At 51.1% G+C, this 27,003-nt stretch overlaps 1 protein-coding gene and 1 non-coding gene across 6 annotated transcripts in view; one reads left to right on the top strand and one right to left on the bottom strand.

Annotated features, from left to right (window-relative positions):
* Positions 1–349: 349 nt before the first annotated feature.
* IQGAP3 (IQ motif containing GTPase activating protein 3) overlaps positions 350–27,003 on the bottom strand; it is a 44,967-nt gene continuing 18,313 nt past the window's right edge. For 3 of the 5 annotated variants that reach the window (XM_024232275.3, XM_024232282.3, XM_054551160.2), the window contains 25 exons: positions 26,862–26,983; positions 26,593–26,756; positions 25,148–25,238; positions 23,489–23,656; positions 23,256–23,395; positions 22,981–23,151; positions 19,324–19,407; positions 19,091–19,162; positions 18,920–18,989; positions 15,650–15,858; positions 14,757–14,909; positions 14,293–14,456; positions 13,728–13,952; positions 12,113–12,253; positions 10,099–10,183; positions 9,438–9,670; positions 8,947–9,079; positions 8,711–8,813; positions 7,926–8,052; positions 6,103–6,190; positions 5,049–5,261; positions 3,869–4,035; positions 3,462–3,563; positions 2,900–3,008; positions 350–1,539 (listed from right to left, as the gene is read on the bottom strand). In XM_024232275.3, the coding sequence (XP_024088043.2) occupies positions 1,426–1,539; positions 2,900–3,008; positions 3,462–3,563; positions 3,869–4,035; positions 5,049–5,261; positions 6,103–6,190; positions 7,926–8,052; positions 8,711–8,813; positions 8,947–9,079; positions 9,438–9,670; positions 10,099–10,183; positions 12,113–12,253; positions 13,728–13,952; positions 14,293–14,456; positions 14,757–14,909; positions 15,650–15,858; positions 18,920–18,989; positions 19,091–19,162; positions 19,324–19,407; positions 22,981–23,151; positions 23,256–23,395; positions 23,489–23,656; positions 25,148–25,238; positions 26,593–26,756; positions 26,862–26,983 (3,448 nt within the window). In that variant the 3' untranslated portion in view covers positions 350–1,425. The remainder of the gene's footprint in view (positions 1,540–2,899; positions 3,009–3,461; positions 3,564–3,868; positions 4,036–5,048; positions 5,262–6,102; positions 6,191–7,925; positions 8,053–8,710; positions 8,814–8,946; positions 9,080–9,437; positions 9,671–10,098; positions 10,184–12,112; positions 12,254–13,727; positions 13,953–14,292; positions 14,457–14,756; positions 14,910–15,649; positions 15,859–18,919; positions 18,990–19,090; positions 19,163–19,323; positions 19,408–22,980; positions 23,152–23,255; positions 23,396–23,488; positions 23,657–25,147; positions 25,239–26,592; positions 26,757–26,861; positions 26,984–27,003) is intronic. The other 2 variants (XM_024232280.3, XM_063727380.1) reach the window with 1 other exon arrangement.
* On the top strand, positions 4,283–4,382 carry LOC112131593 (small nucleolar RNA U13). The gene has a single exon (XR_002913623.1). It is a non-coding gene; the product is annotated as a small nucleolar RNA U13 (small nucleolar RNA).

The raw sequence follows: 27,003 nt of genomic DNA, 5'->3' as shown, positions 1-27,003 counted from the left end.
CACCACCCAAGGCTCAGGAAAAGAACCTGCTGGAACTGTGTGTAAAATGGGTGGGGTAGAAGTTAGAGTGGCTTCTCTTCTCAGCTTTAGTCTTCAGAGTGCCTGATAAAAACAGAATAGAAACCTAAGCATTCCTTCCTCCTCTCTGTCCCCCGGGGTAGGAAGAGAGAATAAATGCCACATCTCATTAAGCTTTTACGAGCTCAGGCAGGCAGAGTGGGCCCACACCGGAGGCAGGCAGAGGGCTGGGGGAGGCTGCAGGAAGGATTCCCCAGTTCTCTCAGGGAGATGTGTTCCAGAACTTAAAGGCCAGCTCCACAGAAAATGAAATAAGGGTTAACAACAGATGTGGGAGTAACAGCTGCTTTTATTAACATCAGAAGGGCAACAGTACAGGAAGTTGGGTAGATGTGGAGACAACAGAGAGACTGTGGCAGAGGCAGGACTGCAGATCTATGGAAATTGCCTGGAAGAGTCAGCTGTAAGGCATGAGAATCCTGAGGGTAAAAGAGAAAAGGGAAAGACTCCTCTTTGATCTTATGAAGCTGAAATAACAAGATCTTAAACATGAGTGAGAACTCTGTTGCCCCAACCTAAGGTGACTTTAAATCCAAGGTAAAAAACACGGCATGGGTATTAGTTTGAATAGGGAAAATGAGAACTCTCTTTGAGCTCAAAAAAAAAAAAAAAAAAAATGAAAGTGTTAAAACCCTGATTAAGTCTGCACAATGATCCAGAGTGTAAGGATGGGAGAAAGAATAAATACCCTAGTGACCCACATATTAAACAGACCACAAACAAGAGAACAAGACTTGAAGCTAATGGAAGGTCATCTTGCCCATGCCGCCATGGGGGGCAACAGTGCCACAACGCCACGTGGGCACTAACACACTCTGCATCCCCCTAGTCCCTGCCCAGGTTGAAGGGTGTGCAGATCACAGCAGCAGAGCTGCCTAGACTCAGACAGGGCAGGAACACCCACTGCTGATGCAGTAGGGATGGGGAGCCTGGCCCTGGCCCTGGCTTTGTGGGAGTGCAGAGAGAAGGAAGGCAGAGGGGAAATCAAGCCGCTGGGGCAGTGCTTGTAATACTGGGGTGACTGTGGGAGGGCAGTAGCAGACACAAGAGTAATGGCTTTGCCAGGTCAAGGTCCATGTCCTACCATCTGGCAGGAAAGCCAGGGGTTTAGCATGCATGATAAAAGCCACACAGCTGGACTCTGGGCAAGGCCCACTTTAGCCAATTAGAAGATACACTGTCTGTGGCCAGGCAGGCAAGCTCCTCCCAGCTGGGGAAGGGGTGAGAATCCCTGGGCCTTGCCCAGTCCTGAGCTCTGGGTATCTGCAGGGAAGCACAGTGGTGAATTAGTGTTAAAGAAAGCATCCAGAGAGGTAAGAGGGGCTTGGGTAGCACTCTTTGCCTCTGTCACTTCCGCAAAAACTTCTTGTTGAGGAGGAAGATGAGAAGGTTGACATTGACTTTGGCCTTGTTGAAGAGTTTCATGACAGCCACACCCTCATACTGGAGCTGCAGGAGGTCCTAGGAGGGAAGAGGCAGGGAGGGGAGTTTAAGGGCTTCTGAATGTGGTCCAGTCAGATGGTGTACAAAACACTCACATCATGGGGCCTTCTGCAGTCACCAGTGGCACTGGCCACTGAAGTAGGGCATTGAAATCCCACTTCACAAATGAGGAAACTGATGCAAGAGAGGTACAGTGACTTGATCAAATGTCAACTCAAGCAGAACCAGGGCTTGAAATTGTTTTTCTTATTTTATTTATTTTTTTGAGATGGAGTCTCACTCTGTCTCCCAGGCTAGAGTGCAGTGGCGCGATCTCGGCTCGCTGCAATCTCCACCTCCCAGGTTCAAGCGATTCTCCTGCTTCAGCCTCCTGAGTAGCTGGGATTACAGGCAGGTGCCACCACGCCAGGCTAATTTTTGTATTTTTAGTAGAGACAGGGTTTCACTATATTGGCCAGGCTGGTCCCGAACTGCTGACCTCGTGATCCACCCGCCCTGGCCTCCCAAAGTGCTGGGATTACAGGCGTGAGCCACTGCACCCGGCCAAAATCATTTTTCTTACCCAAAAGGCAAAACAGCAGAGCAAAAAGATTTGGATTAAAAACTACTGCTCGGCTGGGCACGGTGACTCATGCCTGTAAATCCCAGCACTTTGGGACGCCAAGGTGGGCGGATCACAAGGTCAGCAGTTCGAGACCAGCCTGACCAACATGGTGAAACCCCATCTCTACTAAAAATATACAAAAAGTTAGCTGGTGTGGTGGCGCGTGCCTGTAATCCCAGCTACTTGGGAAGCTGAGGCAGGAGAATCGCTTGAACCCAGGAGGCAGAGGTTGCAGTGAGCTGAGATTGCGCCATTGCACTCCAGCCTGGGTGACGGAGTGAGGCTCCATCTCAAGAAAACAAACAAACAAACAAAAACCCGAAAAAGCAACAACAACAACAACCACAACCAAAAACACCACTGCTTCACTCCTTTCCTGAACACTGGCCTATGACTTAGGCCAGCTTCTTAACCTTTTAGCCTAGAGCCTGTAAAATAGGGATAATACTTCAGAGCTGTGGAGAGGATTAAAGGAGGTAACATGTAAAGTCCCTGACATGTGATAGGGCTTCAAATATTAATCCTGCTTCTGACACCAGCAGCCCACTCCACTCTCCCTGATGCTTGCCAGTGGGGTCTGTGTCAGGGCATGGGGAAAGGGGGGCTTGGGCTGCACAGACCCCCACCCTTCTCTTCAGGAACAGACGATACTGATAGGGTGAAAAACTGAGCTGATGTCATCTGAGGACTAGGAAAGTGAGGCCAGCTGCTCTCTTCCGGCCAGTACCTAAAGCCCAGCAGATGTCCTACAGGCTCATGGGACTGTCCCCTCACCTGATAGTGAAGCTGAAATCGCTCCATGTCCACACCCAGGAACTTGGCATTTACTTCAAACTTTCCTGCCTCATCTCCCGGGGTGATGTCAAAGATGACGTTTCTGAAGCTGTCAGGAACAGGATTCAAAACAGGAACCTATTGCCTCTTTCCAGGGCTACAGCCACATTCTTGCACTCACTGCTCCTCATCCTGGGCAGCAGTGTCATCCAGAACCAGCTTTCCCTCTGTCACTCCCAGAGGGCCCAGCTCGCTGTCTTCTCCCAGTTTTACTTCTGCTCCCCACACCATCTCTTTATCTGCCCCGCCCTACCCAGCTGTTCTCACCTCTGGAAAGTTTTCCCAGTACCCTCTGCCTCAGGGCATCTAGAACTGTGCTAGACCATGTCCATGGCCCTTCACTTTCTGTCTGGGCATGCTCTGTCTCCACCATCATTCTAGTGGCTCCTTCAAGACCGGGACCATGCTTCTCCTTCTCTTCCACCCGGTGCCCAGCCCAGAGCTCCACCCCCAGGTTAGAGGACAGGAAGGGGCTGACATCCTGCCCTCCAAAGACACATACTGAGAGGCGGGAAGATCTTCAATTTCCACCAAGACACCCTTTTCCAGGAGCTGAGCAGCAGTGTAATGAAGAGAAGGCTGCTTCTTCCCCTTCCCAGAACTCCTGATTAAAAGAAGGCCCCAGAGAATTCATCCAACAAACACTTTACCACCAAAGAAACTTGTTTTCTGTGGCTGGATAGGAAATGAGACCCCGAGGAAGACTTCTCACTGATGGAAGACAGAGGAGGGGGGCTGCACTTGAGCCCAAGCCTTTGTAAATGAGGCTCAAAGACCAGACTTAGGAAGGGACTGTGCTGTGCTGGGTGAGATTCCCCTTTCAAAGCTGGGAGATAGTGGGGCAAAGGTGACATGGGCAGGGGTGAGAAGTCACACGTAACCTTCTGAGTACGGGAAAGCAGCACCTACTTGGAGTCGGGGGCCAGGTGGTCCAGGCAGGCCCGGATGTACTGGCTGTAGTAGTCACCCTGCTCCTCATAGAAGGTGGTCTTAGTGCTCAGGCCCTGTAATGTGGCCTGCAGCTTCACCAGCTCCGCCTTCCGCCTGTGCCTGTGCCTGTGCTGGTTGCGGATGTCCTGGGGTTGGGGAACAGAGGGAGGGATGAGTGGTCCTTCCTGGCAGGAGAGCCTTAGGGCCTTACACAGGCCCAAGAGCTACACACTGTGAGGCTCTTCGGAAGAACAGCCTTCAAGGCTGTTTTCCTAGAAGGAAAATCTCAAGGATGGTATTCCAAATCCTCAAGGCATGCCCTCAGGGCCTCTGCCTGTTGAGGACTAACTGGTTTCAAGGCTCTTTGTTTTTTAGTAAAAGAAAGTTGCAAGGATATTTTTGTACGTCATAAGCTGAGGATTGGGTTTTCATGCTCTTGTGTGAGATATGCTTCTCTCAAACCTTCTGACCTGGGCACATTACCCAGCTAATATGGAAAAAAAAAAAAAAAAAGAGAGAGTTGCAAGAACACCCTCCTCTCTAATTTCAAGATCTTTCCTTCAGGCCAGGAATGGTGATTCACACCTGTAATCCCAGCACTTTGTGAGAGCCTAAGGTGGGCAGATTACTTGAGGTCAGGAGTTTGAGACCAGCCTGGCCAACATGGTGAAACCCTGTCTCTACTAAAAATACAAAAATTTGGCTGGGTGCAGTGGCTCACGCCTGTAATCCCAGCATTTTGGGAGGCCAAGATGGGCAGACCCTGAGGTCAGGAGTTCGAAACCAGCCAGGCCAACATGGCCTGAAACTGTGTCTCTACTAAAAATACAAAAATTAGCCAGGCGTGGCAGCGTGCACCTGTAATCCCAGCTACTTGGGAGGCTGAGGCAGGAGAATCGCTTGAACCCGGGAGGTGAAGGTTGCAGTGAGCCAGGATCACACCACTGCTCTCCAGCCTGGATGACAGAGTGAGACTGTCTCAAAAAAAGAAAAAAAAAATCTTTCCTTCAAAAAGGACCCTCAGCCTTCCTCTGGCTGGTGACAATTTCGGGTGGGGACTCATCAGGAGGGGCCCAGCAACACTATGGATTAACATGTACATGCACGCACACACACACACGTACACACAGGCACACGGAGCCCAGGCCCAGGTTGTTACCTTGGCCAGCTCGTCCACTAGCCCCTGGTAGCCATTTCTGGCGCTGACCAACCCCAGGGCTTCAAGTCGGCGCAGGTTCCGCAGGACGCGCCGCTGCTTCTCTGCCAGTGGCAGGAGGGAGTGAGCTGTCAGTGAGCGGTGTCGTCGCAGTGGCTCCGGTGTCTGGGCTGTACAGGCCTGGCGTCGGCTCATCAGCTGCTTGTGGGCTGCTTCCTGGGAACACACAGACACTGGAGGTGTCCACCAGGTCCTACCATTCTGCTCCCACACCAGTGAAGGTCCCATGGGCACCAGCAACAAAGGGATGCCTGAGCATTTTTCTGGGTATCATTAAGAAAGTGCCCCAGAGCCCAGCCTCTGCAGAATATGGCTGGGGCAGGGCATCGCTTATGAAGAATATCAAGGTATAACACCATAACACATGGTGTCACACATGGGAGGGCCTCATAGATCACCACAGGGGAGGAGTGGCCCAAAGGAGACCCAAACCCAGGCCATGGCATAAAGGATTCTGGACAGACACTAGCTGTGACTTCCCAACAATGGATCTTTCTGACAGCACAGGATGTTTGGGGGCATTTCCCTGTCTGTTCTGTTTTGGGACATACCTCTACTGGCCATCCCCATCTTTTCTTTGGGAAGACCCTGGTTCAGTCTTCGCTCCAGCAGGCCCAACCTGCCCCTGGCCCCCCACCTGCCTACTACCTTCTCCTGCCTCTAGGCGTTCTAGCAGACCACTCTTCTGAGTGCAGGCCTTTCAGGGGAGCCTTCCCAGACCGTCTCTCAGCACCCCCCATAGCTCTAGTGTTGGTGCTTGTTTCAGTGTGAAATGGGGAGAGGGGTGGGGCCCCATGACTCTGCAGCCTGAGGCTTCCCAAGGCTAAAGCTGTATCCCTCACCCTGTAGGCCTCCAGAGTTCTCATTACTGGTGAGCACAGGTGTCTGCTTCTGGCTGACTGTGGGTGAGGTTCAGAGGAGGGGAACAGCAGCGGTGCAGGTGGGATGAGGCGGGAGATGAATGAGACAGAACCTGTGGGCCGGCCCGGCTACTCACTTGCTCTCTGGAAGCCGAGAGGGACAGGATCTCCTTGAGAGTGTCCCCAGGATGGAACTGTATGATATCGGCCAACAGCTGCTTGGTGCTGCACAAGGAGGGCAGTGACAGAGGAGAGGTAAGGGGCAGGGGAAGGGCCTGGACATGGGACTGGCCAGAGGTCTGAGAGTAAGTGGACCGTGCTCTATAGCATGGCTGCTAGGATATAAGGAGAGAGAGCGAGGGATAGGGGATGTCGTTGCCTGGAATACCTTCCCAACAAACTATCTTCCTTTGAGTCCTTCAGCTGAGCACACATGTCCTTCCCGCCCAGCCATCCCTTCTCCTTAGCTCTCAATGCATCTGACACCCACCGCCCTCTTGGTGGTGCTCTGTGCTCTGTGTTCAGCCCTAGCCCGACCCTGCTCTCAGCCCTTTGATGGCAGGACAAAGTATGATACTCAGCTCACTTTTTTTTTTTTTTTTTTTGAGATGGAGTTTCACTCCTGTCACCCAGGCTGGAGTGCAATGGCATGATCTCGGCTCACTGCAACTTCTGCCTCCCAGGTTCAAGTGATTCTCCTGCCTCAGCCTCCCAAGTAGCCGGGATTACAGGTGCCTGCCACCATGCCCAGCTAATTTTTGTATTTTCAGTAGAGATGGGGTTTCACCATGTTGGCCAGGCTGGTCTCGAACTCCTGACCTCAGGTGATCCACCTGCCTCGGCCTCCCAAAGTGCTGGGATTACAGACATGAGCCACCGCACCTGGCCAGCTCACTTGTTTATTGAGTGAATGAGTGGGTGCAAGGGGTTGCCTTGTTGGCAGGGAGCTTGAGCTGGCACTTTGGCTCCTCTTCTGCCCAGATGACCAGCTCACCCCTACTGGGAGTCCTCCCTCACTTTTGTAGAACTGGGGAAGAAGAGCTTCATGCCCATCTCCTGACCATCACACTCAACAAGAATGTGGAATTAGGCTGGGCGCAGTGGCTCACGCCTGTAATCCCAGCACTTTGGGAGGCCAAGGCAGGCAGATCACTTGAGGTCAGGAGTTCAAAATCAGGCTGGCCAACATGGTGAAACCCCATCTCTACTAAAAATACAAAAATTGGCCAGACGTGGTGGCGAGCGCCTGTAGTCCCACCTACTCGGGAGGCTGAGGCAGGAGAATCGCTTGAACCCAGAAGGCGGAGGTTGCAGTGAACTGAGTTCGCGTCACTGCACTCCAGCCTGGATGACAGAGTGAGACTCCATCTCAAAAAAAAAAAAAAAAAAAGTGGAATTAGAACATGAGCTCTACAACCCACTGGCTGTGGAACTTTGGATAAATCACATAACTACTGAGTCTTTCCTCAACTATGAAGAGGGGAAGCCACCATCTACCTCATAGCTTGTTTCTAAGAATAAACGATAACATATAAAAAAGCATTTGGGCCAGGTGCAGTGGGTCAATCCTGTAATCCTAGCACTTTGGGAGGCTGAGGCAGGTGGATGGCTTTGAGGCCAGGAGTTTGAGGCCAGCTTGGGCAACATGGCGAGACTCTGTCTCTACTTGAAAAAAAGAAAAAAGCATTTGGTAAACAGCACGATATGCAAACACCTGTTGTTGCCAATATCTTCACCATTCCTTTACTTTCAGTACAACACAGAGCAAAAAGCTGAGGATACCAGATGGAAAAGAGCCGAGGCTGCAGCGAGGGGAATAAAGGTAGGCTTCAGGGAGAACTTCCTGAAGGATAAAGGAGCCCCGGAAGAAGGTGGAATGGGCACCTCAGAATAAGGCCATTTTACTGGCCTCAGGGCTGGGGAGCTCAGGTATGCAGGGGCAGAGGCCGGCATCACCCACCTCAGAAGCAGGCTACGGGTGTTGGAGTCATCAGCGTCTGCCTCTAGTCCTTCAAACTTGTTGGTCAGTGTTAGGGACACTTCTAGCTTGCTCAGGTCCGTGTGCCCATCTGCAGCGGTGCTCTCCCCTGAGGTGTGGTGAGGAATGAGAGGGAGACAGGCATACACACACATATGCGCGCACACACACACACACGCACGCACCAATGGGGTCACGTTAAATCGGCTGCTCCACATGCCCCTCTTCCAGGAAGTTTTCCCACACTGGCCTGCAGAACTACCCTGTGTCCCCAACCCTTAGCAGTGATGGAAGGGCTGTTACCTACAGAGCATACCCTTGTGTTACTGGGGCTGTGCCACCCCCACACCCTCAGCCCTGGGTGCCCTGAGGGTAGAGGAGCTGTGCCTCCTTGAGCCTGCAGCTCCTGGTTCTCTCCAATCACCATCTTCATTCTGTCCTTCCTCCCAGTAATTTGGCTCCCTCCTATTCCATGGCCCGGAAACCCCTCCTTCTCAGAGAAACCTAATGAGGCCCTGATCCCTGTGCCTCTTTCACATCATTTCATTGGCCGTTTTCCATGATGATCGTGGGTCCCTCTACTGTCTGTCTACCTTCTCCACATCAATCTGTGTCCCTGTGCCCATGTCAGGACCAGAGGGAGAGTATGGAACTAGCCGCCCGGCACAAGACCTGGACTGCATGGGCACGCTCACATGCCCTGCCTGCCTGTCCCTCCCTCCATGCAGGCCCCCTAGCTGGCCCCAGCTGCTAAGGAGGGCACGCACCAATAAGGTCAGGGATGGTGGGCAGCTCCCCAAGGTCCTCCAGGAGCTCATGCAGAGGGTCTTGGTGATCAGGGGCAATGCAGTCTTGGTGCTCCAGCAACAGCTGCAGGACGGAGGAAGAAAAGGAGATGCAGGGTCTGAGCCAGGTCTTCCCTCTGGGGCCAGCCCACTACCCCATCACAGGCTACCAAACCCTTGCCCACCCAGCCAGCACCCTCCAGATCTCAGCCCCTCACCCTGTGCGTGTTGACCAGCTCCCCCACGGTGATGTACACCACGGGTTTGGCCACAGCCACCATGTCTGAGTACTCGTCCACTGCAAAACGCTCCTCTGGCTCTGGCACCTGGCAGGCTCTATGGATGAACTTCCTGTCCAGAGGGCGGGTATGTGAGGGAGCGGGGAGGGCCAGCACCCCACACATCTTCTGTCCCCATCATTTCCCCAGCCTTCTCCAGTGATTGCTCAGGCCAATTTGGACTCTCCAGTCTCAGCTTCTGCCCTCTGTCCTGCCCTACCTCTGTCCCAGTGACCCCTCAAGCCAATCTCTCTTAATAGTCTCCTTTTCTCTCCACTGGGGAGTCCTTCTAACAACCTATCCTCCACCCTGCTCATTATGCTCATCCCTTCTATTTATGCCTCTATCCTCATGGATTCTGGAAGGGACAAGCGGGATGTCAAAAGTGAGAAGAGGGAAGAAAGGGGACAGAGAGGAAAGGGACCCAAGACCTGAACTTGAGGTGTGTTTCCTCCAGATAGTCATTCAGGACCCGCAGGTGCTGGCTCTGCCCAGAGAAGGCCTTGCCAGCCGCAGCGTGCTGTAGGAGCTGAGCCACAGCCCCCAGGGCATGGCGCTGGGGGGCAGCCAGGGCTCCACCAGCTGCCATGGCCACAATGTCGAAGGCGTCAGGAGCCACCACAGCTGGGTTCAAGAAGCGGTAGTACAGAAGGTTCCCGACCACCTGAGGGCAGAGGAGACTCTCCCAGAAGTGTCCAGGGGCCGCCTCGACTGGTGCAGCCCCACATTCTCAGCTTGCTTGGCTGGAAGGGACACCTGGGCCAACCCCCTCACTTCAAAGAAAACAGGCCCAGAGCAGGCAGACAACTTGCTTAAGGCCACACAGCAAACCTGAGCAAGAGCTGGGACTTGAACCCAGATCTCCTGACAGAAGCCAGTGTTGCCCACTCTGTTCGCTCACACCCCAGCGTGAGCCATCTGCCACCTGAAACCCTGCGGGTGAGCCAGGCTCCATTTATAGGAGGCAGCATATTTCCCTCCTTGGATTTTTATGGCATAGGATTTTTTGTGTTTTTGTCTCAGTCTGGGGATCGCAGGTACCAGCAAAGCAAAGGAGGGATTGGGAGATGGGGGTGGAGAGACAACACTTGCCTTATAGACCTCGCTGTCTGTGGCGTCAGGGAATTTCTCTGCCAGAGTTGCCTTCAGGACTTTGGCCACATATCGCATCCCGTACCTGGGGACAAAGAAATAGGTGCGCTGTGCCTGTGCCTCTGCCCATCTCTCTCTGCCAGAAATAAGAGCTTGAGTGCCTGGCTGTCTCTTCTCCCTCAGGCTCAGCCACTCCAGAGTGGAGCTCAAGCACTGTCCCTCCACTAGCCATAGCCAGCTCCCTGCTGCCTTCCTCCAAACGTCTCTGGGCCTTGTCCCTTCCTCCTGCCTTGTGTCAGTAGTCAGGACCAGGGCCCTATCATCAACTAAATCTCTCACACAGCCTCCAACCTGGCTCGAGAAGCTCTTCTCTGAGACTCTCTGGCTCCCTTGCAGAGCACCCCAGATCACCATAGCCATCCCCCATCCCCCAGAGGCACCATTAACCTAAAGCTTGGGTATCTGACACTCACAGCCAAAACCCTGTCCTAGGACAGCCTAGGCAGCTCCGAGGTAGTCAACCTTGTCAGCCGTCACAGAGCACCTGTGAGTGGCCTAGTCTGGGCTAGAGGCAGGGCCCCAAGGAGATCAGTGAGCTGGTAGGAGAAGCTCCAGTTTGGACTCCACCACCAACCAGAGATATTATCTTAGGCTATTTCCTTTCCCTTTGTAAGTCTGTCCCCTGGTCTAGAAAATGGGAATGATCATTCTTGCCTTCTCTTCTCACAGGGTTTTTGAGGATCAAGTGAAATTATGTCTGCGAGAGTAATGTATAATGGTAGAGTACTATTCAAATGTGCTAGACTGTATTATCATTATTATTCCTGTTATGGATGTGCCACCTACAAATGTAATTAAATTCATTTAAAAGCAATTTCCACTCCTAGGGTACCAGAGACAGAAGTTTACAGCTCATTGTGTACTTTACTTTCTTAAGCCTAGAACAATCTTTTCTTACTCCTAGTTGTAAACTCTTAATCTGGTTCTCCAGGTTTGGGGAGCAGGGTTATAAACTCTGTGGGTTCCCCCTTTCAACATCCTTATCTTGCCCTGGGCACTCCAGCCTGGGCAATGGAGTGAGACCCTGTCTCAAAAATAATAATAATAAAAAATAAAGAAAAACAAACAAAAAAAGAATGAAAGCCTGTCATTTTCGACAACATAAATGAACCTAGAGGTTCATGTTAAGTGACATAAGCCAAACACAGAAGGACAAATACTGCATGATCTCACTCATATGTGGAATCTAAAAAAGGTGATTTCACAAGAGTAGAGAGTAGAATGGTGGTTACCGGAGCCTGGGGAGGGTAGGAGAGGGGGAGAGAGGATGGGGAGAGGTTGGTCAATGGGTACAAAGTTACAGCCACGTAGAAAGAATAAGTTCTGGTGCTCTATTGCACAGAAGGTGACTATAGTTGATAATAATGTGTTGTATATCTCAAAATAGCTAGAAGGATTTTGAATGTTCTCACCACAAAGAAATAAATGTTTGAGGTAATAGATATGCTAATTACCCTGATTTGATCATTCATTGCACAATGTATACACGTATCAAAACATCACACTATACCCTATGAATATGTACAATTATCATGTGTCAAAAATAAATGTAGAAAACCAAATGTATTGACTAAATTTTAAGAAAAGAGAGAACTATAAAGTACTTTATGGGCTTAAAATATTTATTTTTGATATTGGGAACTGAAGAGTCCCATTTTCTCCTCATTTGCTCTTAGATAATAAAGTGTCCCTGAGATCATTTTAGGGTCCCTCCTCTGGTTCCACTGACATCCTACCAGGCCACACACAGACTTGCACGCCATCTTTCAGCTCAGCTCTCTAGCAGGAGCTTCGAGCATTCCCCACATCTCTTCATGAACCCCTCTGAGTACCCCTGGCTCCATCTCCCTCCCTGCCTTCCTCCCTGCAGAACTATCACCCTGCTCTACTCCCCATGGTGGCCTGGCCCTCTTGAAATCCCATGCGTAGGCTGGGGTGGGGCTGTTGCACATACGGAATTTGGTCCACAGATGAGGTGATGGCTAAAAGGAACTTATCAGTCATGGCGAGGAGGTTGCGTAGGGCGATATCCAGTCGTCTCTGGACCTCAGGGTGGCTCAAGGCCTGCTCCGGGGTGACATCATATGGGAGATGGCTATGAGCAGAGAGAGACAAGGTGTAAGCAGGAGCCCCCTCCAGTGGCCTCCTTCCCCAAGGCCCTATTCCTTAAACGCTTGTCTAACAACAAGATCTCATACAGATGTGCTAAGGACAGCTCAGCATGCTAAAGGAGAAAGGGCCCAAATGAGAGAAAGGACTGGAGAAATGCAGTCGGGAGGTAGAGAAGAGTTGGAGTATATACAGGGAAGCTGGAAGAATGTAGGAAAGAACAGAGAACCTGGAATCTAGGGACCCTTCTAAGGGGAACAGATGACAAGCAGGCAGCTGCGCTGCAAATAGTCTTTGGGAGTTTGGAATAATGGAGAGGCTGGGCCAGAGCCTTATAGTTCCCTCACCTAAAGCCTCCTGTGCCATCCAGAGCAGCCACCAGGATTGCCTGCTCGCCTCTGTGGCTAGGTTTCCCTAGCACCTAGGGACCTGAGTAATGACCCCAGGCTATAAGGGCAACCTATTTCTCCCACTATCTCATTTGCCTATTCATCTGTAAATAGAAATATTCTTCTATACCCCTATCAATAGGAGTCCATATCCTAACTCCCAGCAAATTTTTTTTTTTTTTGCGGAGGGACAGAGTCTCACTCTGTTGCCTAGAGCTGGAGTGCAGTGCTGTGATCTCGGCTCACCGCAACCTCCGCCTCCCAGGTTCAAGTGATTCTCTTGCCTCAGCCTCCCGAGTAGCTGGGACTGCAGGAGTGAGCCACAACACCCGGCTGATTTTTGTATTTTTTATTTTTGAGACAGAGTCTCGCTCTGTCGCCCAGGCTGGAGTGCAGTGGCACGATCACGGCTCACTGCAAGCTCCGCCTCCCAGGTTCATGACATTCTCCTGCTTCAGCCTCCCGAGTAGCTGGGACTACAGGCGCCTGCCACCACGCCTGGCTAATTTTTTGTGTTTTTAGTAGAGACGGGGTTTCACCATGTTAGCCAGGATGGTCTTGATCTCCTGACCTCGTGATCTGCCCGCCTCGGTCTCCCAAAGTGCTGGGATTACAGGCGTGAGTCACCATGCCTGGCCTATATTTTTAGTAGAGATAGGGTTTCACCATATTGGCCAGGCTGGTCTCAAACTCCTGACCTCAGGTGATCCGCCCACCTTGAGCCCCACAAAGTGCTGTGATTACAGGCGTGAGCCACTGTGCCCGGCCCTACTACCAGCAAATTTGACACATCATTTGCAAGCACTGACATAGCAATTAAACACATTTGCATATTCATCTGTACTCATTTTATGTTAAGCCCACCAGGTCTGCAGTCATTTACATCAGTTTCATGTTAATTATCAGAGGGGGTCTAAAAGACTACCTTATTCATGCCTACAAAGCTGGTGTCATATTTGCATAAATCAGCATGCCCATTTATATGTCACCTTCAAAGTACACCCAAGCTTCCCCAGTAGGGTCCAAGACACAGCTGATCAAAGAGAGCTCTCCCTCTGCCCATGTGCTCACCTGCGCTGCCCTGTCTGGGCCTCAGTCTGGTTGATCCAATTCTTATAGAGGTGGACAGGGTCTGTGTGGACGCTGAGCACTTTGTCTTCTAGCACATCCTGGATAACCTTGCCCAGAATCTCCTGCAGGGCACTCTGTCCCCGCCCATTACGGTAGAATCTCACCACCAGCCTCACCACTGTTGGGTTGCCTGTCACCACGTCCTGGGGCTGCTCCACCTTTGACCTGTGGTTTAAGAGGTCATTGAAACCAGTCTTCTGCCTCTGTGTAGGACAAACTGTTGCTTTTCCTTTTTGAGATTTTGGCTCTCAAAGCCTGCCCTGGTGTCCCCGCTCTTAAGGAATGTCTTGATATCTCTCTCATCCTTTGTGTTGGCATGTCAGCCCATATCCTCCCACTGTGCTGTCCCAGATGTTTTACGGTTTCTCCACAGGAGGAAGAGAAAAGAGGTCTTCTGAGTCCATTTCTACCCTTAAGCCTCAACAAGCTGTCACCTTGTGAAGGAGCCAACAGGGGCATCTCTTAACCCATTCTCTCCCCATTCATTTGTGTCTGGAGAGCCTACTTGATTTCCTCCTGGAGTGCTGTCTTGAACAGCTGGAGCAGGAGATAGGCCTCTCGGCGGCTGGAGGCATAGTTGTACAGGCTGAAAATCACTGCCTCCATGAACTTGGTGGTTTTGTTCTGTGGCATCTGAAAGATCAGCTTGGCCAGGTAGATGGGCTGAGTCTGCAAGCAAGAGGGGAGACAGGAATGGCTGACCATGCACTTCGAGGACCAGTGATAGGATAAGGAAAGGCTTTCCCCTGATGGAAATCTGGAATGGAGAAAGCACTACCACACTTTCTCCAGGTGCTAGTAACGTTCCAGACAAACAGCGGAAGAGGTAGTCTCTTTTCCTGGGGATAAGGAATTAAGATTATGGGAAAGGACACTTTGCATGGCGCCAAAGGCACAGACAAGAAGGCCTTGAAGTCTCAGACCCTCAGGAGACGGGAGAGACTTCTCCTTGGAAAGTCCTCTGCTAACCTGGAGCAGGTAGAAGAGGTGTTGGTATGCTTCTAGTTTCTGCCGTTTCTCTTTGCTCAGCGACTTTAATCCCTTCTGCTTGTCCAGAACCATCATATCTGACAGCTGTTCCTTATTCCTCTTGGTCAGCTTCTTGCAGTGGGAGACCACTTCCTGCAGGGGTGGAGGAGCGGGTGATACAACTAGCCTAGGCCATCCCAGGGCACAGAACATATGGTCTAGAATCAGTGCCTTGAAGAGCCAGGGCTTTCTGCTGTTCAAGGAACAGGCATAAGCTGGGGGACAGAAGCAGTTCAAGGGTAAGGAAGGGCCCCTCCTAGTGCCCTGAGACTCCATCTGGTTCCTCTCCTGTCATGGGAGTGAGTCCCCAAAGAGAACTGGGTTGCCAGGTTGAGGAATTGTGTCTATTTGGCTTTTGCTATCTCTTCTTATTAGACTGCTACATCTCTTCTTATTAGACTGCTACACACATTTGAGGTGGAGCTATCACTATATCACTATTACCCTGTCACTGCATATTTGTATGGTAATTTATGATTTAAACAGCTTTCATATCTATCTCTATATTTGGCCTGGAGAGGTGGACATTCTCATTATTCCCAGTTTGCTAATGAAAAAACAGACTTAGAAGTGAAATGAGCACCCACAGCCCCATCCCTGGGAATCAGCAGAGCCAGGCATTCTGATTCTAGGTCTCATGCTCTTTCTACTCTGTCATGGGTCCCCCAAAATGATTTATTAGAATGGCAGAGGGCCACTGGAACAAGGACCTGAGTCAGGTGATAAAATCCACACCATTTTGAAAAAAATTGATTCACAAGCAGAGAATGGTCAGCATCACAACTCCAGAGGCAGGCAGATCTGGGGGAGGGGAGGACTGGTGGGCCCCATACCTGCAGAGTGATCCGGTTCTTCACCAGCAGGCCAATCTTGATGTCCATGATGTTGAGGTCCTGCTCCAGCTGCTGATTGGATCGGATCTTCCTAACTACCTCTTCCTGGAGCTTCAGCAGCTCTGCCTCAGCCAAGAAGTCTTGCTGGCTTTGGTTCAAGAGATGGGCAAATCTGCGTACCACACTGAGAGGAGGGTGGGGTGCATGCACTGGGAGGAAGGGAGGAGGCATCAGGATTAGCCATGCCTCATCAGAGGCCTCCTCGCCAGCCCCTGCCCCAGAGTCAGCCCACCCCAGTCCCCGTTCTGCTTGGGATCAGCAGGTCCCCAACCCCAGTCCTCTTCTAACTGGTTCTGCTTGCACTTGGAGGGCAGTGGGTAGCCTCCTAGCCAGGCTTGTCCCTGAGCTTCCTGTCTTATAACTGGAGATGACATAATAGCTGCTCTTCCCATGCCTCTGATTCACCCCAGCCTCGGTCTATCCCAGGGACCTCTGACACCAAAGCCAGAGCCACAGCTCCCTCTGATTATCCTCCCAGACCTCCCTAGTCTACCCCAATTTACCACTCACTTCTGCTGGGCCAACCTGCTCCTCCTCCTCCTACCTGCCAGACACCACTCAGCTCTCCTTGCTCCCACAGTGCTCCTCTGTCAGGAATGTCTGTACACACCAGGAAGGACAGGTAGACGGGATGGACAGTGGGCTTTATAATATAGGGGAGGTCAGAGCTAGCTGGTGATTCTCCTTCAATCACCTTTGGAATTGGTATTTGAGCAAAAAAGAAAGAAGCCTCTGAGCTAATTTATTGGAAATAACAACAAAACAACTAATACATAAAATGTTTACTATGAGACAGAACCTGTTCTAAGTGCTTTACATACTTAAGACCACCTGTGAGGTCAGTACACTATAACTATCCTCTCTTACCGATGATAACTCTGAGACTCAGAGAAGGTAAGCAACTTGCCCTATGTTACACAGTTAGTAATAAATGAAGGAGTCAGATTTGGAAGATGAATAAAACTAGTCCCTGTCCCTAAAGGCAGTCTAGTAGGGGAGCTAGACAAATAAACCACAATTCACTGCAGTGTAGTTAGCACTTTGAGAGGAGCAAGCATGGGGATCTTTGGGAAAACAAAAGTGGGTTGCCCAACCCCACCTGGGGAGTGAAGAAACACTACAAGGAGGAGGTGAGACACCCCGATGTCGGTGAAAAGGAGGTAGAGAGGGTGAATGTGGGGACTGCTGGAAGTCCACTGTATCTGGAATACAGTGCAGAAGGTGTAGGTGGTGAGGGGCAGGTCAGTGAGGTTAGAGGTGTAGGGAAAGGCTGGATCACAGAGAGCCCCAAAGCTGTGGTTAGGAGGTTGGACTTTATCCTCAAGGCAACAGGGCATCATGATAAGTCTTAAGGAGGTGAGTGACATGATCACATGTACAGGTTTAATGGACTAATCTGGCTACAGTAGGGGAATAAATCTTTTTTTTTTTTTTTTTTAGACAGAGTCTCGCTCTGTTGCCCAGGTTGGAATTCAGTGGCATGATCTCAGCTCCTTGCAACCTCTGCTTCCTGGGCTCAAGAGATTCTCCTGCCTCAGCCTCCCAAGTGGCTGGGATTACAGGTACCTGTCACCACGTCTGGCTAATTTTTGTATCTTTAGTAGAGACAGGGTTTCACCATGTTGGCCACGCTGGTCTTAAACTCCTGACCTCAGGTGATTCTCCTGCCTCAGCCTCCCAAAGTGCTGGGATTACGGGTGTGAGCCACCAGGCCCAGCCTGGGTACAAATCTTTGAGGAGTGAAGAAGGGTAGAGGCCAAGACAATTCATGGCATCTTGGATTCAATGAAATACAGCATATTAACTCCTCAAAACAACCCTACAAGATAGGTATTAGCATTATGTCCAGTTTATAAAGGAGAAAAGTGGGCAAGAAGGAAGTTAATTGGTTGGGTGTGGTGGCTCACGACTGTAATCCCAGAACTTTGGGCAGCCAAGGCGAGTGGATCACCTAAGCCCAGGAGTTTGAGAACAGTCTGGGCAAAATGGGGAGACCCCCATCTCTACAAAAAATCAAAAAGTTAGCCAGTTGTGGTGGTGTACGCCTCCAGTCCCAGCTACTCAGGAGGCTGAGGTGGGAGGATCGCTTGAACCTGGAAGGTTGAGGCTGCAGTGAGCCGTGATTGTGCCACTGAACTCCAGCCAGGGTGACAGAGTGAGACTCTGTCCCAAATAAACAAACAAACAAACAAACGAACAAACAAACAATTAAAAAAAAAAAAGTAACTTGCCGAGGGCCACACAGCTAGTAAATAGTAGAGCTCTGAGTAAAGTTTGGGGGCCAGTGAAGTCAGGAGACAGCACTAGGGAAAAACAAGTTCTTCCAGAAAAACCATAAACTGAAGAGAAGAAAAAGAAGATAAAGAATGGCCAGGACAATGGTATTAGTGTAACCACAGTGACAAAATAGAATGGGCTAGGCTGGGGATAGGGAAGGAGAGAAAGAAGTTTGTTGACAGGAAGCAGATGGCCTGAGTGTGCATGGCCAGAGAAGGGAGAGGCAAAGCCCCTGTGGGCAGGACAGGGGCGAAGAAGGACTGAGGAGGTGAAGGAGAGGATTCCTGAACAGGACATTTCACCAGAAGCCCAAGAGTGCAGCCTCAAGGCCAGGAAGGAAAGGGGCCTACTGCTTCAGGAACCCAGGGGCTAGAGGTGAATGTAGAAATGGACTACTTGTCAATTTCACAAAAAGGAAGGGGATGCCATTTGCTGGGCTTCTGAACTTGAAGAACAAGAGCCAGAAAGGACCTCTTTAAAGCTTTAAATGAGCACCCAACTAATGGGGAATATGGAGCAGGAAGATGGCACTCCCTTGGGTGCTTCTCACATTCTCCACACCACAGAATGGATGGACTCTGTGCGCCTCACCAGGCCTTGTTTGTGCTGGGCCACAGAGGTCTGGAGAGGAGAAGGTTGAACCCTAAGAAGCAAGATCCTTTTCTTTCTGCTTTGGTGGTAGCAATAGGTAGATAATCTAAGCCTGTTACAAAAAGAGCCTGGTTAGAAGAACTTTCACTGTGACAAGGCTATCTATGATTGGGATGAGCAGGGGGGCTTCTGTTACAACCCCTGTTCCATGCTCCTGCACAGACAACTTGTGACTACCTTCCCCTTACCTGCTGTGCAGTCACAGAAGGATGTCTACACCTGCCTGGCTCTGTGGGGTCCTCTCCCTCCCAACAGCTGGGGAGGGTGGATCAGGCAGCTCACCTAATATCCTGTAGTCATCCTGGGCTTTCCTGGCTCGGAAAAATGCCTGGATCTTCACAATGGAGTTAACCTGCCACAAACACAGATGGGAAAAGGGTTGCTGGCTGTCCTTGCTCTAGTCTCATGGGCAAAGGTTGGGTATGTGGGCAGGGGGAGCAAGGTGACACTCACGTTCTTCTGGAAGTAGTGCAGACGCCTCAGGTATTGCCGCCGAGCTGCCCACATCCGGGCCCAGGCCTGGATCTGGGAGAAGAAACACACTGCCTCAGTTCCAGCTTGGGGCCCACCCTCAGTCTCAGGCCAATTCAGCCAAATCTAGAGGTCACAAGGAGGTGACAAGACTACAAGATTGTTCTCAGAGGGTCATTTGAGAGAAAGGAGCCTGCCAAAACCACCGTAGCTACCTTGATTATGGCATCCAGGTTTGCTTTAAAATACTGCAACCGCTCCAGGTAAACCTTCCGCTGCCTATAACCCCGCCAATGAGCCTGCACATCAGGAGAGAAAGGGAAGTAACTCAAGCAGGTCTCCTTTGGCCAGAGAGGCTTTTAAGAAAATCTCTCTCCTGGGCCCTCCAGGGAACGGAAGGGGGCAGTTAAATAGAGGGGGAAGGGGAAAGTGGTCCTGTTCTCGAAGAACTTCCAACTTCATGGGGAAGACCAAATGGCTGCACATAGCCAACAATGCCCTCTGCCACACTCCCTGGTCCCAGAACAAACACCCACATACCCACACCCACACACCTCTAACCAACACCTCTTCACAGAAACTCAACTATAAGATATAGTCCTAAAAGATAATAAAGCATACACCTACTCACCAACTTCACCAAAGTATGTACCATATCAGCCTAAAATATACTCATACACCCATATGCAGACAACCCACACCCTATCACACACTCCACCCTCCCTCATGTGCTCAGAAAGTGGGCAGAGAGCAGTCTGGAAATGCATGCAGTTGTGTGGATGAGAAGTGTGTACAGGCACAGAGCCGTGTGCTCACCATCTCTGCCCGCGGCCACCTAGGCAGCAAGTCACTAATGCTCTCATAACTCACATTCTCTTTACAACACAGTCCAGCTCCTGACCCTAGTTCTCAGCAAATCTTCCCACCAAGGTCCCCAGTAACTCAGCTGTCAGGCTGATGGCCTCTCCCCTAGCTGATCCGCTGCAAAGGGCCCAACCCACATCTGCAAAAATCATGCCTCCTTTGGTCTCTAAAATCTCAAGGCCCTCTTCCATTCCAGTCTCCTTCCTAGGAGACTTTTCCCTTTCCCTCCAAGCTTGTGCGGGATTAATTTTCCTAAAGTACCTCTTAGACTGTCCCAGCCTGTTTCCAGAAGTTCTCAACCATCTGACCCCACACTCCCTATTTGACTTGCCACTGGTCCCCACCTTCTTAAGGATCCTAGATGCATCAGACTTTTCACTTTCTTGTAAACATGCCTTATGGTTTTCTGTCCCTGAACCTTTTATACTCACCCTTGTTCCCAGCCCTATCCCTACCCACTGAAATACTTCCTGTCTTTTTTTTTTTTTTTTTTTTTTGAGACAGGGTCTTGCTCTGTCACCCAGGTTGGAGTGCAGTGGTGCCGTCACGGCTCACTGCAGCCTCAACCTCTTGGGCTCAAGTGATCCTCCTGCCTCAGCCTCCTAAGTAGCTGGAATCACAGGCGTGCGTCACCATGCCTCATTAATTTTTTATGTTTTGTAGAGATGGGGACTTACTATATTGCTCAGGCCAGTCTTGAACTCCTTGGCTCAAGCAATCCTCCCACTTCGGCCTCCCAAATTGCTGAGGTTACAGGCGTGAGCCACCATGCTTGGCTCTTCCTGTCTTTTAGGCCCCATGTCCAGCATCTCCCAGTGCACAGGCCCTGGGAGATACTCTACCACTGACACTGTCTCAGTTTGGTAAGACTTGGGAGCAACTCCTTTCATTCAGTTGCCCCCAGCCCTTCCTAAAGCCAGTTCTGCCAGCTTTCCCTCAAGGCTTACACAGCCCCTCTGTTGGGATAGGATGTAAAAGAGGATAGCTTGGTCCATGATGCCAGCTGTCCGTGTTGGAGCCTAGAGGTCAGGAAGCCCCATTTCCATGCCTGCCCTCAGGACTCTTTCCTTTCCTCCTCCAGGTACTGCCTGGAAAGTTGCTGTGGGAAAAGGCAGAGTGGTCTGCTCTCTGCACTTACTCACTACCCAACCTCCACCAGGCTCCTTAAGGCCTCTGAATTGGTCAGAATTCAGGACCCTGGATGGAGTTCTGGCCAGGGTCAGAGCTTTCAGGAGATAAAGTCTCAGCACACCCAGGAAGCCTCATTTTGGATTTTCCTTTCCCCGGGCAAGAGGCTCAAGGCTCTGGGCTACCTCTCTCTTTCTCTGTCTCCCAGGACCCAGGCCAGAGCCCACACAGCTCTGGTACTAGTGACAAATGTTCCCTCTGACTCCATCTTCTCTCCCACTGTTGGTGAGGTTTTTCATCACCTTAGTGTGAAATTCCAGACTGGGCTCAGGAGGGAGAAATCCCTATGATTCAGACCACTAAATACAGATCACTAAAGTTCTGTATTGAGTTCTGGGACCAATGCCCTGAAAACAAAATCTCATAATGGATCCCATCAACGGAGCACTTACCACGCTAAGTGCTACATGTAGTTTTCCTACTGAATCCTCCTAATCAACATATGAGGTGAGTACCATCATTATGAATGAGGAAACTGAGTGCTAGAGAGGGCATAAGTAAGGTGCCCAATGTCATATGACCCAGAAGTGGTAGGACCAGGAGGCAAACTCTACCTTCTGACCCCAAAGCCTGAGCTCTCAATTACCCCCCAACACCCTCAGTCATAATCAAGGGCCATTTGCCAGTTCCGGTCTGCACATCTGTCTCCCTTGGAGTCCTCTGGTGTTGTCTTCGTGTCCCTCCTATCACAATGTCTAACATCAAGTGTACTCCAATTTCTGTGAGGGGAGAGATGTGATTAGTCAACCGTGGGACTTGCACCCATCTCCCACCCTTGCTTAGTGCCAAGTGGCATGCTCTTGGCATTCAAAGAAGTTTGTGAAAGCATCTTTACATTGCCAGCACCTCCACGAGGCCCTCCAGATCACATCTGCCTGGGAAGGTATCTGCTCAATTGCCATCATTCCTGGCTTGCACAGTGTCTCTGGCTATCTTCCCTACCAGCCTCATGTCTCAATTACTTATGGGTCAGTCTCAGAGGCCACACTGGACCATCCACGGGTTGGAAGAATAAAAATGGGAAGGGCTGGTAGGAGAGAAAAGGTAGAAGGCTATTCTTTTCCTAAAGGATATTCCACCCCTTTTCTGTTTAACCACCACCACCTCTTCGAGCCCTCCTAGTGTCCAAGCCTTGACGTCTTACTAAATACACAGACACACAGACACATACACACAGACACACATTTTTAGAGACAGGGTCTCGCTCTGTTGCCCACGCTGGAGTGCAGTGGTGTCATTATAGCTCATTTCAGCCAGTACACTGCCCTCTAGCCTGGGTGACAGAGTGAGACCCTGTCAAGCAATCCTCCCGCCTCAGCCTTCTGAGTGGCTGGAATCACAGGCATGAGCCACTGTGCCCAGCTAAATCTTATTTCACTCTTCCCTTGGGGAAGCTAAGAAGCAGCTCTCACTCTCTGGATAGTGATGATGATGATATAAATAGCATGGTAACTTCTACCATGTTCTTACCTACCTCCCAGGCACAATTTATAAACACTTGAGATATTATCTAACTTAATCCTCATAACAACTCTATAAGGTAGGTGCTATCATTATCCCCATTTTTCAGATGAAAAGACTGAGGGACCAGTGAGGAAACTGAGGGAGAGAGGGTAAGTAACTTGCCAGGGTCACACAGCTAAGAGGCGGTAGAGCTGGGATTCAAACATACATGGTCTGGCTCCAGAACCTATGCTTTTAACCACTACTATTCAGAGGCTGAAAGATCATTCCCATGTCAGTAAAAAGGAAGCAGGGTGGATACCCTGGAGCCCAGATAAGCCCAGGCCCTGAAGACTGAGAAAGCCAGAGCCTGCCACCTGGATCTTGATGACTGCTGGGAGCCAGGTCCTCAGAAAGTGGGAATGCTCAGCAAACTTCTGCCGAACTAGGAAGCCACGGAGGCGGGCCTGGAGCTGGATGACAAAGCCGACGTTGGCTTTCCAGAGCTGTTGGCGGTCATAGGCAGCAGTGACCTTGGTGACAGCTGACTGTGGAGGCAGGAGAGAGACGCTGTGGTCTTTTGGGGAGTGGGAGCCTCTTCTTCAGGACATTCCTATCCAAGATCCCCTACCCTTGCAGGGGCTCTGCCAACCTGGATCTCCTCCCGGGTCAGGTGAGAGGTGTTGAGGGGGCAGCCAGGAGGTTGCTCCCAGATCCCCTGGAAGGTCTGCAGATGGAAGTAGTAGGCAGTGCCATCCTTCATGTCATGTTGAACCCAGAAAGCTGTGTCTGCTAAGCAGAAACCAAGCAAGCAGAGAAGGTTCAGAGCAGGCAAGGGGTGGCTGGGGCAGGCAGCGAAGAGGAGGGTCAGGTTGGGGCCATTACCTGGATGCTGTTTCTTTGCCATGGCACTTTCCAGGGCTCGCTGGTAGCCATTGGCACAGTCGGGAACTACCCCTCGAAGGGCCACTGCGGGGTTCCTCAACACCCGCTCAGTCTGGGCTGCCTTGCCCTCCTTGATGGCTTGATTGATGGCAGCCACACCAAGAGCCACTGACAGGGGCATCAGGAGAGAGCAGTCAATCCTTCCCTCAAGTCCCTCCCATGGGCCTTGGCCTGTCCACTAGGGACAGATTCCATGAAAGAGGACACAAAATCACCCTTCTGAAGGAGTAGACGGGAACATCTCAGGATGGACAGAGACACATACACGAAAAGCAGCAGCATGCAACTGTGCTTGGAGGGAAAGGCAGCAGCAGTCAAGGAAGCACTCCTGAGGGAGGCAGCGTGGGGCTAGGCTGAGTTGGGGCTTGATAAAAGGAAAATCAGCTTGAACAGAAGCATAAAGGCCCAGAGCAGTGGCTCCTGCCTGTAATCCCAACACTTTGGGAGGCTGAGGCAGGCAGATCACTTGAGCCCAGGAGTTTGAGACTAGCCTGGCCAACATGGCGAAACTCCATCTCTATAAAAAAATACAAAAATTGGCCAGGCACTGTGGCTCACGCCTGTAATCCCCGCACTTTGGGAGGCTGAGGCGGGCAGATCACCTGAGGTCAGGAGTTTGAGACCAGCCTGGCCAATATGGTGAAACCCTGTGCCTACTAATAATACAAAAATTAGCCAGCTGTGGTGGTGGGCGCCTATAATCCCAACTACTCGAGAGGCTGAGGCCCGAGAATAGCTTGAACCTGGGAGGTAGAGTTTGCAGTGAGCCAAGATTGTACCACTGCACTCCAGCCTTGGTGACAGAGCGACACTCTGTCTCAAAGAAAAAAGAAAAAAAAATTAGCCAGGTATGGTAGTGCATGCCTGTACTCCCAGCTACTCAGGAGTCTGAGGTGGGAGGATTGCTTCAGAGGTTGCAGTGAATGGAGATCACAGTACACTGCCCTCTAGCCTGGGTGACAGAGTGAGACCCTGTCTCAAAAAAGAAGCATAAAGGCAGGATATGGGCAGAGGACCCTGGGACAGTTTCTTAGAAGAGAGCCTAAGAGGTGGGAATGGCTGCTGTAGCATCTGCCTTCCAGTCACTAGCAGACAGACAGATGGACAGAGACCCCAACCACTGAGAACTAACACCACCAGCACCACACATCAGCATAGCCCTGTCTATTTGCACTGAATCTGCCTATTTTCCTCAAACTCCTGCCAATTCCTCTTCTCTCACTCCAAGTCTAAACATTTTCTAGCCAGAGCTGATTGACTGTTGGAACCCAAACTCAAGCTACCAGCAGAAATGGGATTTCTGACTACCACGTGATCTCACATGCCCACATTATAGGGAAAGTGTCCACAGGAAGGCATAGAGGGAGGCAGCGGGTGAGCTATGGATTCTCACCTCCTGAGAATTTCCTGCCCCGCTGACTGCCAGGAAATCCATCCTGCAGTCTGAACAGCAGCCCTCCTGCTCTGACTCTGGCCTGCCTCCCCACAGAGGTTGAAGGGAGAGGGAGGTGACCAGGGAGGCTGCCTGATTATCTGGGCTGCTGCTGAGCCCACATCACCATTCCTTCCCTCCCAGGGTCCCCCACCCAGTCCATTTACTTCTCTGAGCTGTATTAGTGTCCTGGTTGGCTCTGACCACTCCCTGGCGGATCTCCTCAAGCCACAGCACAGCTCCAGGATCCCCTGTCACCTGGCAGATTGAGGGAGAAAAAAAAGATGAGACCCCAAGCTAGTCTCTCTAGGTTCCCAGGCCAAGATGCCCAAGGGAACCAAACTGCAGGCAGGCATTGGGAGCCACAGGGACAGCGATCTCCACTCAGCTCTCTGCCCTGTGTGTGGGCATGTGTGGCATGTGGTTCCCTGGGATCCGGCCAGGCTCAGAAGGCTCTCTTTTCCTACTGGGCTTTCAGGTCTACTCGGCTTGGCCACAGCACCTCCAGAACCACAGAGGCTCTGCATAGCTCCTCAAACCCTCAGCATCCACCACCTTCTCAACAGCTCAATTCCCTGCTCTTGTGCCTCAGCCATGTCCAGAGATAGCCCACACTGGAGGCTCCAACTACCTGCCCCCACGCCCCACTCCCCTATGCCTCATTGCACACCTTCTCAGGCCAATCCTGACCCTGACCCTTACCTTCTCTTTCCTTTTCTTGCTCCACGCTCCTCTACCCAACAAGGTAGTGGGAAGATTACATGAGCCCACAGGTCAAGTAAGCCTATGCCTGCCACACTGTCAGACTGATAAAGGCTTGAACCCTTCCTTGCCTCACACAACCCCAGATTCTACTCCTTCCCAACTCTCCTCATTAATAATAGACTTTGTAAACTAACATTTTATTGAGTACTGACTATGTGCCAGGCAGTACTCTAAAGCACTTTCTTATGCATTAATACTTGTAAAGCACATAAAATGATGCTTGGCACAGAGTAAGGACTCAATAAATGTTAGCCAGTACTACTGTCATATTATCTCACTTACACCCCATAACTATGAGATATGCTCTTTACTGCCACAAGCTTCTAGGTGATGAAACAGAGGCACAGAGAGGTTAAGTAACACGTGCAGGGTCAGGCTGCCAGGACGTAGGCTCCAGTAGTCTGGCCCAGGAGCCTGAGCTCTCAACCACTCTCTACTGCAATATACTCAGGGCGTTTCAGGTTCAGAACCCTGCCCCATTTGTCAATTCATGTGATTTTCACCCTCATTCTGGGAGCTGGGTAGGACCAGGGTAGGCAGTACTTTACAGATGAGTAAATAGAGCTCAGAGATATCAAGGGATTTGCTCAAGGTCACATGGTCACTAAGGGTCAGAGTGGGAAATCCAGCCTGATTCTCTGGCTCCCAGGCCTGTGCTCTTGCCATGGACTGCCCACTGCCCTGGCAACAGGCGCCATCTTTCTTTACCAGATTGGAACACCCCCCTCACCCCCACCCAGAAGCCATTGTGTCCATCAGAATAGAGCTCTGCCAGACTGGGTACAGTGCGACCCACAGAGAATGTTCTTCCTGCTCTGATGACCAACCCAGCCAGCCCTAACTTCACCTGAGCCTTCTGCCTTTTGGCTGCCACAAGGAGGAGATGGTACCGAGGGGCGACAGGGAGGCTGACATCATCTAGGCCAGCTGCAGGAAGCAGTAGGGCAGACAGAGTCTTCTCAGGGCTGCCTTTGTCCAGAGCCTCATTGATGAGGCTGACTGCGAGGACCCCTAAGAAAGAGAGATCTAGGTGGGCGGGGGGCCTCTAGACTTAATGGCTAAAGGACAGGACTGCCTAAGTTGGGCCATCTCCACTCAGCTCCAGACTATACTTACGGTCAGTCTCTTCCTGGGCCTGTGCATTGACCTGGCTCACGGTGGCCTGCAGGTCATTCCAGCTCAAGAAGTCCTCACCCATCCCACGCTCCTGTCGCAATTTCAGCAGGGCATCGAAGTAACTGGCAGTGGGGTGAAGGGC

Source organism: Pongo abelii, chromosome 1 (genome assembly GCF_028885655.2).
Source record: "Pongo abelii isolate AG06213 chromosome 1, NHGRI_mPonAbe1-v2.0_pri, whole genome shotgun sequence".
Taxonomy (NCBI): domain Eukaryota; kingdom Metazoa; phylum Chordata; class Mammalia; order Primates; family Hominidae; genus Pongo; species Pongo abelii.
Note: the sequence above shows the minus strand (reverse complement) of the source record. Positions and strands in the feature narration are given on the sequence as shown.